The 12,425-nt window shown below is 39.3% G+C and overlaps 1 protein-coding gene across 5 annotated transcripts in view; it reads right to left on the bottom strand.

Moving 5' to 3' along the window:
- The window catches only part of col14a1a (collagen, type XIV, alpha 1a), a 90,213-nt gene that overhangs the window by 16,935 nt on the left and 60,853 nt on the right, over window positions 1-12,425 (bottom strand). For all 5 annotated transcript variants that reach the window (XM_053233013.1, XM_026939729.3, XM_053233018.1 and 2 more), the window contains 6 exons: window positions 8,672-8,830; window positions 7,955-8,032; window positions 7,143-7,229; window positions 5,569-5,622; window positions 4,786-4,881; window positions 1,937-1,990 (listed from right to left, as the gene is read on the bottom strand). In XM_053233013.1, the coding sequence (XP_053088988.1) occupies window positions 1,937-1,990; window positions 4,786-4,881; window positions 5,569-5,622; window positions 7,143-7,229; window positions 7,955-8,032; window positions 8,672-8,830 (528 nt within the window). The remainder of the gene's footprint in view (window positions 1-1,936; window positions 1,991-4,785; window positions 4,882-5,568; window positions 5,623-7,142; window positions 7,230-7,954; window positions 8,033-8,671; window positions 8,831-12,425) is intronic.

Below are 12,425 nucleotides of genomic sequence, written 5' to 3' on the forward strand. Positions count from 1 at the left end.
CTCACTTTAGTACTTAAATGATATATGCTCTCATTTTCCCAGCTGAAAGCCTAATAATAAAAGTGAGGGTGTCACACATGCAATCTGCATAGTCTGATTCGTTCCAAGATGAGGAATTGTGGTGCTCTGCTCTCGAGATGCCCTGTCAGCTTGCTTCTATTACTGCCTGCAAGACAAAAACAGACTGAAAGCCAGAGACACAATGGAAGAAATAAAAAGATGGGGGAAAAGAAAAGGTTCATTTCTATAGTAAACCTTCTATCTTAAGATATCCCAGTATCTGCATTAAAAATATACCTACAATTAACTGCAATAAATAATAAACTACAGATAAATCAGAAATATGAGCAAAGGCAAGGTTGATCTCTTATCTACATGTACATGTCTGGTACAGGGTTGGAAAATACTACTTCGTTACTATACTTTACTATACTTTTAATAATTTTACGTTTTAATACTTGACTCCATTTCAAAGTAGCTTTGACTTTCTTTTGAGAAAATTTTTCGCTGGCTCCTTCCATTTTTTAATTGAGTTTTCAAAATTTTTGACACATTATCTATACTTTCACTTAAGAATAATTTCTTATTCTTAAGTGAAAGTATATAGTATATAGTATATACTATATAGTTTTTATGAAAGACTATATTAGCGGCCACTCCTAACACTTTCGTTCAGATTGACAGCAAGAGAGACAGAAGAGCAGATGTGGGGAAGAAGCTTCAGAGGCCCAAGAACTTCCCTAACAGCCTATGAATATAATTCAGAAGGGTTCAGCATGCAGTTTTCAGAATCTGACAGGCTACATTCTTCCTGTCCATCAATGAGAGATCTCACTTCCACAGCATTTCACGCAGATTTAATGCCATGATCAAACTTCAGTATCAAACTCTCTGCCAACATGCCTTACACACAGAGACAATATACTTAAATCAAATGGTTATTATTTATTTTTTGTAAAGACAGTCATGATAATGACTGTATTTAAGAACTGAGACCCAAAGCAAGACCACAAGCCTATGCCGGAGATATTTTTCACAGCCAAGGAAGCTGTGTGTGTATTGGCAGCTGGTCAAAGAGCAGTAATATTTTCTTCCCTCTTTGGAGAGCCCCTGAGGATTTTGAACCAGTTGTCATTGGATTACCATGAAACTGCTATTTTTTAAGAAATGAAACCATCACTGCAATGCTTTGAAGCAATTAGGGTGTGATTTTCGAAATTAAAAATAAATAAATAAATAAATAAAAATTTAAAAAAAACTTGATCTTTAATCTTGGAAATGGAAGAATCTCATACAGTTAAGATTATTTTGTTGTGAACTTGTATGCACAGGAAAAACAAACTCCTGACACCACAAAGTGGATGATGCAGTGTATTACTTTGATAAATGATAGTGATGGTAATAATTCCATCGGGAACAAATATAACTGCAGCACGTGTACAGGACCATTCATCAAAAACTAAATATCACTACACAACAGTTATCACGACACTCATCAGCAGGCTTACCAGCCAGAAGGCTAAAGAGCACAGGTGAATATTTCACAGTGGAGTATTTCCTTTCAACCTGCTCAGCAGCTCTTATCAGCCTCTCTGATTTGAGTATGACTCCCAGCAGGCAGCAGGAAGCTTCAGTAATTAATAACAGCACTAGCAGGTAATGATTTTCATATGTGAGTGATTCCATTAGGATTTCTGTTACAGAGGGGTGTGTGTGTGTGTGTGTGTATTTGTGCACTCTGAATAAGTGAGCCAAACTTATCAGCATGCCTCAAAGTGCAGACACACATACACGATATCTCTAATTTTCTCCATAATGTGGCTCTATCTGTGAGTGGGGAGACGCCTGGCTAATGGTAGACAGGGCACTAGCAATAGGACTGCCTATCATTGTGCATGCTCATTAGACAGACAATCTGTGGCTGCTTTGCTCTTACCTGAGGACCTGGCAGACCTTGGTCACCTTTTTCTCCTTTTTCTCCTGCAGATCCCTAAAATAAGAGACATAAAGGAATAAGGAACCATCTACTGTGCAGTTTCCAGAGCACAAATCAGTAACTTAAAGAAGGAATATGTACATTGTTGTGGAAGTGTTCACTCATAACAATAATGCAAACACTGGGGACATAAAATCCTAATAAAAATGCATTAAATGAGCTAAAAGATTTAGTATTCAAATGCTTTCAAATAATAATTAGATTATAATTTTATACTGACACAGACAGAACAAACAAGCAGCTCTGTGTTAAAATTGCATAACCCACACAAGGTGAAAATTGTGTTATTTCCATACGCAAATAAAATTACACTGAGGCAATATCATAATTATATTGGATACATTTGTGTTTCTGGTTCACTTTTATTTATACAGTATATCCACAGCAATATTTTCTTATCTTAATTTTACATTAAAACCCACCAACCTCTATATACTTTCATGCAGAAATAATTCAGTTAGGCTAAATCTCAAACGGCTTCCTTTATGCTTACAATATAGGGTATGGCATAATGGCATTGTAGAACCTACAGGCAGGTGACAAATCAAAGTACAAAATCAAAAAACACATTAAGCATCTTAGTAAGTTGTTGAGCAACCAGAACAACTTGAAAATGTCTTGGCATAGATTCTACATGTCTCTGAACAGCATTCTTCCAAAATATATTCCTTCTGTTGGTGTTTTAATGATGGTGGCGGAGAGCACGCTCTAACATGTCTGTCCAAAACCTCTATTTTAGTTGGGCTGAGATCTGGTGACAGTGAAGGCCATATCATTTACATTACACCGATCAGCCATAACATTAAAACCACCTAAAAACAGCTCTGACCCATTGAGGCATGAACTCCGCAAGACCTCGCAAGGTGTGCTGTGGTATCTGGCACCAAGACGTTAACAGCAGATCCTTTAAGTCCTGTAAGTTGTGAGGTGGGGCCTCCATGGATCGGACTTGTTTGTCCAGCACACCCCACAGATGCTCGATCAGATAGAGATCTGGGGAATTTGGAAGCCAAGTCAACACCCTGAACTCTATGTCATGTTCCTCAAACCATTCCTCAACAATTTCTGTAGAGTGGCAGGGCACATTATCCTGCTGAAACAGGCCACTGCCATTAGGGAATACTATTGCCATGAAGGGGTGTACTTGGTCTGCAACATTCACATGAATGCCAGGACCCAAGGTTTCCCAGCAGAACTTTGCCCAGAGCATCACACTGCCTCTGCTGGCTTGCCTTCTTCCCATAGTGCATCCTGGTGCCATCTCATCCCCATGTAAGTGACGCACATGCACCCGGCCATCCACATGATATAAAAGAAATCATGATTCATCAGACCAGGCCACCTTGTTCCTTTGCTCCATGGTCCAGTAATGCTCATGTGTCCATTGTAGGCACTTTTGGTGATGGACAGGGGTCAACATTGGCACTCTGACCAGTCTGGGGCTACGCAGCCCCATACAAGGCAAGCTGCGATGCAGTGTGTGCTCTGACACCTTTCTATCATAGCCAGCATTAACTTTTTCAGCAATTTGTGCTACAGTAGCTCTTTCTGCAGGATCGGACCAGACGGGCTAGCCTTCGCTTCCCAAGCGCATCAGTAAGCCTTGGGTGCCCATGACCCTGTCACCGGTTCACTGGTTGTTCTTCCTTGGACCACTTTTGGTAGGTACTAACCACTGCATACCAGGAACACCCCACAAGACCTGCCGTTTTGAAGATGCTCTGACCCAGTCGTCTAGCCATCACAGTTTGGCCTTGTCAAAGTTGCTCAGATCCTTACGCTTGCCCCAACACATCAACTTCAAGGACTGACTGTTCACTTGCTGCCTAATATATCCCACCCCTTGACAGGTGCCACTGTAACAAGAAAATCAGTATTATTCACGTCATCTGTCAGTGGTTTTAATGTTACGGCTGATCAATGTATTTTCATACATTGGGGGCATTGTCAATCCTGGAAGAGACCCCTCTCATCAGGATATAGGAATGTTTCATCATAGGATAAAAGTGATAAGAGACAAGTGGACCTAAACCATGCCAACAAAATGCATCTCACGGCATAACAGAGACACCAGTTTATGCTTTAATTTGTCACCTTTCTGTACGTAGTGCATCTTATGACCAATACAACATCATCTGAGTTGTGTGATAGTTGTGATTGCCTGTTGGAAATTCTTGTACTTTCAGTTATCACTATATACATTTTTTTATATTAAAAACAAATTATGGCATAAATGACATGGATTCATTTAAAGGGTTTTTTGTCCTAAAAAATGAAAATATGCTTCCATCGAGTTAAGCTAGGCAACTAAAGCCTGGTTTGGATTGAATTTATTCTACATGCAGAGGTGTGGTAAGGCAATTATTACTGGTCTCGCTGGGATTTTAGTCCCACCTGAATCCATCATGTCAGTAATCCATCATGCATGTTCCCATGCTTGGAAAGATTATGCTGTCTTTTATTTAATATAAAGGGACCTTTAAAAATAACCCCAGGTAATATACTGTATATCCAGTCTGAATTGACATGTTGGTAAAGATTCTGTTATATCCTCTGGGAAAAGAGGTTTTGTGCAATTTCTTCTGAACAGCAAACAGCATATTAATTCTGACGATAATAAATCAGTCCCTGCATGATCAGCAGCAAATAGCATATATTTAGTGTATATCATCATATAGAATACAGTTCAAATATAGGTGTAATTCATATTTTAACCAGAAGAGTCTCTTTGTATGGTGGAGATCTTTGCCCATATGTAAAGTACATGCACTAAGCAGTAAAAGTCTTACTGGTGATCCCTGGATAGAGAGCCCACTTGGCCCCTGTGGTCCAGGAGGCCCCTGAGGTCCTGGAGGTCCAATTTCACCGGTTGGCCCTTGAGGTCCCTTTAACAATTAGACAGAGAAAGTTTGTGCTTTAATGATTTCCTTAATGTAACCTAATTGGGAAAACAAAGATTTTCTGCCAGAACCGAATACATGTAATCAATGCTTCTGTTCAGCACTACATCAGCCTACCTGATGAAACTATCCTGATCTCACTGTCTTCATCACTGAATACAATATTCATGAGCTTCAGAGAAGCTGTCCACTGTTTACCCTGTGACTTACTGCTCAGATAGGGCCATTACGACTGACCATACCCTGCTTTTGGAAATTGCTTTAGCCATTATCCATACAAGAGAAATTTCAGTACGTCTACACAAGGCCAACTTTATTTGGCTCAGAGGAGCTTCTGCATGAATTTGTACCAGAGAATGAAGTAGACTGGGAAGGAGAGCTGCAGTAACAAAGCAGGAGTCTGTAATTCCTTAAACAAGAATTGAAATAATAATGGCAGATCCAAACTGAGATCTCAGTCAAAACCAATCTACCCAATATGTAAAAACACATGAAATCTCCAAAACCAACAGTGACATATGCTGTCATGTACAAGTTGAATTCCAAAATGAATTCCAAGATGTTGATCAGCCTTTTTCTTTTGGATACTAAAGCAGGTTAATAGTCAAGCTCAGGGTAGGCCCCTCACACTGGATATTATAAAAGGCTGTTTGACTAAAAAGAGTATTTTACCACTGAGCCTGGTTCCCCTCGGTCACCTCTTGAGCCTCTTATACCAGGACCACCCTGTAAGTTACAAACACACACAAACACATACAGTTATAAATAAATGATTGCAGTCACACAGTAAATCCACTATCTACAAACATTTTTCTCAAAAGCAGGTGTGTGGCCCCATTGTTGTGCACATATTGCATATATCAGTATCATTAATGAGTAGCTGAAGTGAAAATAGTTCAGCTAATGCCACGTTACATTTTTAGTTTCAGCAGTAGCTGAACTATTTTCAGAAGCTACTTTTTTCACCAAGTAGTGGTGTAGCATGACATAACACATAACATAACATTTTCCCTTTTCAAATAGCCAGTGTAACATTATCTTTTGAATCAATCAAATCACAACTTTTATAAACTATTATACAGGGATACCTTATACAAAGTATGTACATTGCATTTTGTGCAATAATGTAGCTGCACTATGTCACAGTTTTCCAGAGTTTGACAAAGTAGCTTCAGTGTAGTTAGCTACATTTTCTTGTATTTTCTTGTAGCTTGTGTAATATCTAGCTACATTATCAAAAGTGTAAGTTAGCTGTACCGTAGCTATTTTAACTTATGAGTAGCTTGCTACTTGACAAGTTAGAATTGCACTGTGGCTTTGCTTGAATGAGGAGTTGTGAATGCAGCAACTGTGCCTGGTGCAGTGTAAACTCACCCGGCCATCAAAGGGTCGACTCCCACCCTGCTCAGCACCCTGGCTATAGATTACACCACTTACAAGTTCATGCCCTCACTGCTGTAGGCAGCTGCCAGTAATTTCACCCCGTTTGCTTCCTCTTCCAGTGTTTGCTTTAATCATGGCCCCAAAGCACTACGGCAGTGTCTATGGCTCGAGGCTACAAATCAAATGCTTGCATGAATTTGATTCCTGTGCTAGCAGCCCTTGCTTTCACTGCCGTGCAAGCCTACAGAAAAGGCTGCGTGTCTCTACTGAGAAAAATGTCTTAGAGACATATCTGCATGCCAGTAATCTTAATATCAGGATGGCATATTAAAATTTTAATATTAAGAGGCTGGGATGTAATACGCAAGCACCTGAAATGTAAACTGCACCAGTGCTATCGCCGCCTAGACATAGTTTTAATAGAAATTACTGATACGGATCTATAAGCAAACTAATCAGATTTGATAAATTGATCTCCACCTAATGACTTTTTCAACACGATGGATGTTTACACAGCGTGGCCTTTCCATGGCCTTCAACAGGCATGTGTGCACAGCACTGTGTTCCAAATGAGCTCATTTGTTTATCCTGCCGTACTGAGTTCTACCTGTACTGTAGTAACAATCTACTGCTTGTTATCCAAATCTCACTTACTCTTCTTTACCTAATGACTTTTTTTTCTGCAGCTAACTCTATATCTGTTTCACAACTTCCCAATCTTATTTAATTGTAGGTTTTCTATTTTTCATAACATACTGCATTTAAAAAAGGAGAACTGTGAATGTGATTGTGGATAATATTATTTGATATGTGATGTTTCATAAGCATACACAGGACACAGGAGAAAGAATAGAAAGTCTTACTGGAGGTCCAGAGGGTCCTGGTGGTCCTTTACTGTCCTGAGAGCAGGTGCATGCATGAGGCAGAGCAGGACAGTCTTGCTCTACTCTCTACCAAAAAAAAAAAAAGCACAAGAAATCTCTCAAAACAGCTTTCTTCTTTCCTCTTTAAGGTTTCCATATCATTATTTGTTGAAGTCAATCATCAGTATGCATGCAATTCCCTCAAGTCATTAATTTAGAAGAGCACAATCACAGAACAAGCAGTACAGGGATATAGTTCTTACTATCCATCGATCAATAGCCAACCATATCTATTTGTCTGATACAAGCCTACATAATTGGATTATTTGTGAAGCCGTCATAAGCCTGTAAAAGAACAGGGCCTGTAGTAACCTGAACTCAGTTTAGAGAGCATGCTTGGGAGACTGACTGTATCAAATTCTCAAAAAAAAAAGTGTCAGTTTCCATAACATTAGTATCTATATATATTATTGCAAAATGTGATGAAACTCAATCAGTGGTTGACATGAACCACACAATAAATCTATAAGAGTCTAAATATAATAAGAACCATAGTGGTTGACATAGTCCATGTTTTCTTATGTTTTTCTCAGTCTCAAAGGCTGTCCAGTAAATCAGATTGTAAATAATCATTTAGCTGCTGTCAATTAGATGGCTTACAAATTGTTTATGTGGCTAACTTGACTGCTGGATTGGTTTGTTTTCAAGCTGTCAGTGAAATGGAAGGACAGCATTTTCTTGTTAGGTGGATGGTTGAAAGCTCTGATTGAGCGTTCTACTATAGCAGAAGGACAAAGCAATTCGATTCTTACCAGGCCTGGGAGCTCACAGCATTTATCTCGACTGGCCCATGATGTACTACAGACAATATCAAACATTTGAAGCTGAAACTGTGGAAATACAAAGACAAATATTATACTCATAACTCATAAAAACAAATACAATTTTCTGTAAAACTAACCATTAGTATAACCTAAAACCACCTCAATGTTGCATGCACTCTGTCTACTGAAAATGAAGATCACTGTCAAGGTTTATGTTACTACAGACAGTAATAGAGTTTTACCTGGAGTGAATCTTTGCTTTTATCGGATGAGTGATTTTTAGGGCAAATTATAGATTTTTTTTTTTTTTTTTTTTGCATTTTCCTCACAGTTAATTACAGCAACAATTATTCTCATCAACCCCAACCTCCCTTTATGGAAAACATAAATTATACCTAAATGTTCATACCCACACACACACACACATAACACAGTCTGTTATGGAAAAATGCAACCCACAATGTTTTCCACTTGTATTATTAACTCATATTTCATGCTTTTTCATGCCACATCTAACTCCCCCTCATATGAAAAAAAGAATTTCCTTAGAAGCCTCTTCTATCACTTTCAGGAATAAAGACAATTCATCTCAATGTATTTTTAACTCAGAGGCTACTACTCATAATAACCAGTCCATGTGCAATCCTCAAACATCAGCCAGCACATTGTTCCAGATGACTGATATGGCTCTTGTCCATGTCTTACCGATGCTGAGTTGTCCCTGCTGCCCCGCGAGCGCACCATTCGGCCCAGAACCTCCATTCCATCTGTGGTGATGTTCCCAGCAGCGCTGATGGGCTTCTCATCCACTATCTTACAGTCAATGACTATCTTCGCAGAGGTCTTGCTGACTGCCACATGAAGCTGTGTGAGAGAGGAAGGAATGTCATTCTTTATACAATGCACTGACATTAAGGGAATACTCATGTGCTTTACAGTCTAATCTCTATATACAGTATCTGATTACCAGAGACAAAAATTTCAGCAGTTGTTGGGGTGTCAATAAATGTGTGTGCAAAACACAATTTGGTGTAATACTTTCATGAATTCTTCAGCTAAATGTATTTATAAATTAAGCTCTAAAGATATTCAGATTTGAATTACGTACACGCAGTGAGGATTTAATCCCAAAACTGCACAGGTCATTATTCAGACCACAAATATAATTACAGACAAGTGCTACTGAGAAGCTACATGGGCAGGTCTTTTTCCAGTCTTCAAATGTTCAGTTTCAGTTAGTCAGTTTCGGTGTCCCACTGTAGCCTCAGATTCCTGTTCTTTGCTGACAGAAGTGGAACCCAATGTGGTCTTTTGCTATTGTAGCTCATGGTTTGACGTGTTGTGCGTTCTGAGATGCTTTTTTGCTCACCATGGTTATAAAGAGTGGTTATTTGAGACACTATAACCTTCCTGTTAGCTTGAACCAGTCTGGCCATTCTCCTTTGACCTCTCTCATCAACAACACGTTTCCACCTGCAGAACTGCCGCTCGCTGGATGTTTTTTTGTTCTTCACAACAATCTGTGTAAACTGTAGAGACTGTTGTTTGTGAAAATCTCAGGAGATCAGCAGTTTCTGAAATACTCAATTCGGCCTGTCTGGCACCAACATCCACAGCACAGTCAAAGTCACTAAGATCCCATTTTTTCCCATTCTGATATTTGATGTGAACATTAACTGAAGCTCTTTAGATGAATCTGCATGTTTTTATGCACTGCACTCCTGCCACGTCATTGGCTGATTGGATAATTTGCATGAATCAGCAGATGTACAGGCTATTAAGTGATAAGTAAGTGTATATTGTCCGTAATGATAGTGGTTTTGAATTTGCGTTATACAGTCATGCATTTAAAATTTGTATTAAGTTAATTTAAGACGAGTCGATTCAATATGATGTTGTCAGTTTACAGAAAAGTGCTATAGTATAGAGCTGAATCAGCTAAATCTTCACCATTACCTAGTAAGTGACTGCTCCATTATATCCTGGTCTGCTATAATAACTGTATTCTAAAATAAAACACCACCAATAAAGAAAGAGAATAATCTGTTGTTGACTAAAGATCATACATGCGTGAGGCCACTGAGACAGAGCATGTCAAATACTAATGGATTTTAGGTCTAAGTCGCAATTTTCTCCAATTTTCTCCAATTTTTTGGATGAGTGCATGGATGTACATGTGGCAGAGTCAGTGCAAGAGAGGCAGCAAGAAAGAGAGAGAGATAGTAAGACAGAAAGAGAGAAAAGATATAGTTGTCAGACTGCTGTGAATAAAGGTGGGTGAATGCAGGCTCATATTCAGCTCATTATGGCGCTGTCACACAGTAATGTCAATTACTGTGAATAATGGTGTGATATGGTGCGTGAGAAAAAATTCAAACACCTCGTGTGATACAGAAAAAAAGTTAAAAGTCGACAAAGGAAAGACCAAGAATGGCTTCTTCTTGGGGAAAATTTACACCGAAGGCCAGTCAAATGCAAGCTCTGTTCTGTGAGCAGATAATGCAAGAAATAATTCACAGAACACTACATGTCTCACCTGGGCATCGTGCATGAGTGTGAGACATGTGACTTTAATGCAGACACTGAGAAGGGTGAGAAGTCAGTGTAGCTCCTTTTTCAGCTCAAGCCCCTGTGGCTCTCATGTCTCCTCTGATCAATCCTGGGATAATTCTGTTGCCAGTGTGATGCATTGGTCTATTTCACACCACCCGCTTCATCCTTAATGCGCCTGCTTGTGCTCAAATCCCTGCCTCTGCCTCATAACGATGCAGTGCTTCATTTGTTTGTTTGTGTTCTCGTCTCTTTCGAGGTGCTCCCACAGAGACAGATTCTTGAGTGTGATTCAGAGCTGGCCATGTAGCAAGTACTTCAGAGTGCTAGCTTCTCAGAAAAGCCATCAATACCCTACTGTTATTAACAAAACAAGACATTTTACACCTGCCTCCAGAAAAGGTTACTAATACCACATTATTTCCCATAGGAATAAAAACAATTGAAACTAAAATTAAAAGATTCATAACACAATGAACTGAATGTGTTTTATGTTCACTGATATGGGAGGAGAAATGATCCAAAAGCTTGTGTCAGCACTTGTTTTCCTGTGTGGAAACCAAAAGTGTGAGAGCAGAATGTGTGGAGTGAGAAACAACAAACTCCAACTCAGCAACTGTTCAGCCGAGCCAAACTATACACACCAAAACCTTCAATCAGGAGAAGCAAAGCCTCTGCGTTTGCTGACCTCTGCTCACATGATCAGGATCTCCTCCAAGCCTAGGATTTGTTTAAAAGCTGTCAAAACAATCTGAGACAACAAAAGTGTTTCTCTCACTCAGCGCTATTGAACAAAACAAGTGCTGTTGAGAAGAACAATTTTACTTTGGGGAAATCGGTTTCAGCTGCTGTCAGTTAAATTCAAAGCTTCAGGCTGCTGTGCTGCATTGGCTAGAGTGTGTTTCTTATTAACACTTTTGAAAAAGGAAACCACATGAAGACCTGAACTTTACTGAATACAATACACAATTACATGGGATCAATCAGTATCTAAACCCAGCAATAAGGAGAACACAAAAGCAATAATCTATAGTAAGTATAGGAAAGTAAACTAGCAGAATAAAAATGGGACATGGGTCATTTATTGCAGAAACCTGCATTTCTAATGAGCGTCTGTCCTTTGGGGCAGTGAGGAGGATAAACAAATACACAGATCACTACACAGTGAGTTATAACGATGTTGTCATCCAGGTTGAGACAGAATACACTAGGGAGGTAAATGAAATTACAAACAGGACAGGTTACACACTGAGTCACAGAAAAGATTATCCAGTCTCTCCAAATAGACATGCAGAATAGGTGATAGTGACGGGCTGCTCTTCATGGACACAAGATAAGATGTCAGCACTTGAGCTTTTTTCCAGAACTGATGGCATTTGGTATGTTTGAATATATCAAGTAAAGAAACACTCACTCACTCACTCACTTTCAGAAACTGCTTTATCCTGGTGTGCATGGTGGAGGCCAACAGGCAGACAAACACATGTACACATTCATTCACACCCATGTGGAAACTAGGAGAACCACCACAAAAACAGACACTCTCAAATAGTAGCTTGAACTCAGGAACCAGGACCATGGAGCTTTTCTCACATTATCTCTGATTTTTTCAGAATCAGAAAAAAATGATTTGATACACCAGTAGTGACCTTTAAAATTGCTTGCTTGGTCTTGTAAAACAAACAAACTTGTGATATTGAGCCTCTCCCCCAGAATTGACCCTTGGCCTGGATTTGAGTACTCAGGCCAAGTGTGAACATACCCTAACAGAAACTGACGAAAGTGAAGAGGACAACTCATCAGAAAAGCAGAATGCTCACTTGCACCGCAACTAATGAGGGCTTCAAGGAGGCTTAAAATATATCACAGAACTCCTTCAGTCATGATGAAGTAATGAGCAGTAGAAGGT

Source organism: Pangasianodon hypophthalmus, chromosome 1 (assembly GCF_027358585.1).
Source record: "Pangasianodon hypophthalmus isolate fPanHyp1 chromosome 1, fPanHyp1.pri, whole genome shotgun sequence".
Classification (NCBI taxonomy): Eukaryota; Metazoa; Chordata; class Actinopteri; order Siluriformes; family Pangasiidae; genus Pangasianodon; species Pangasianodon hypophthalmus.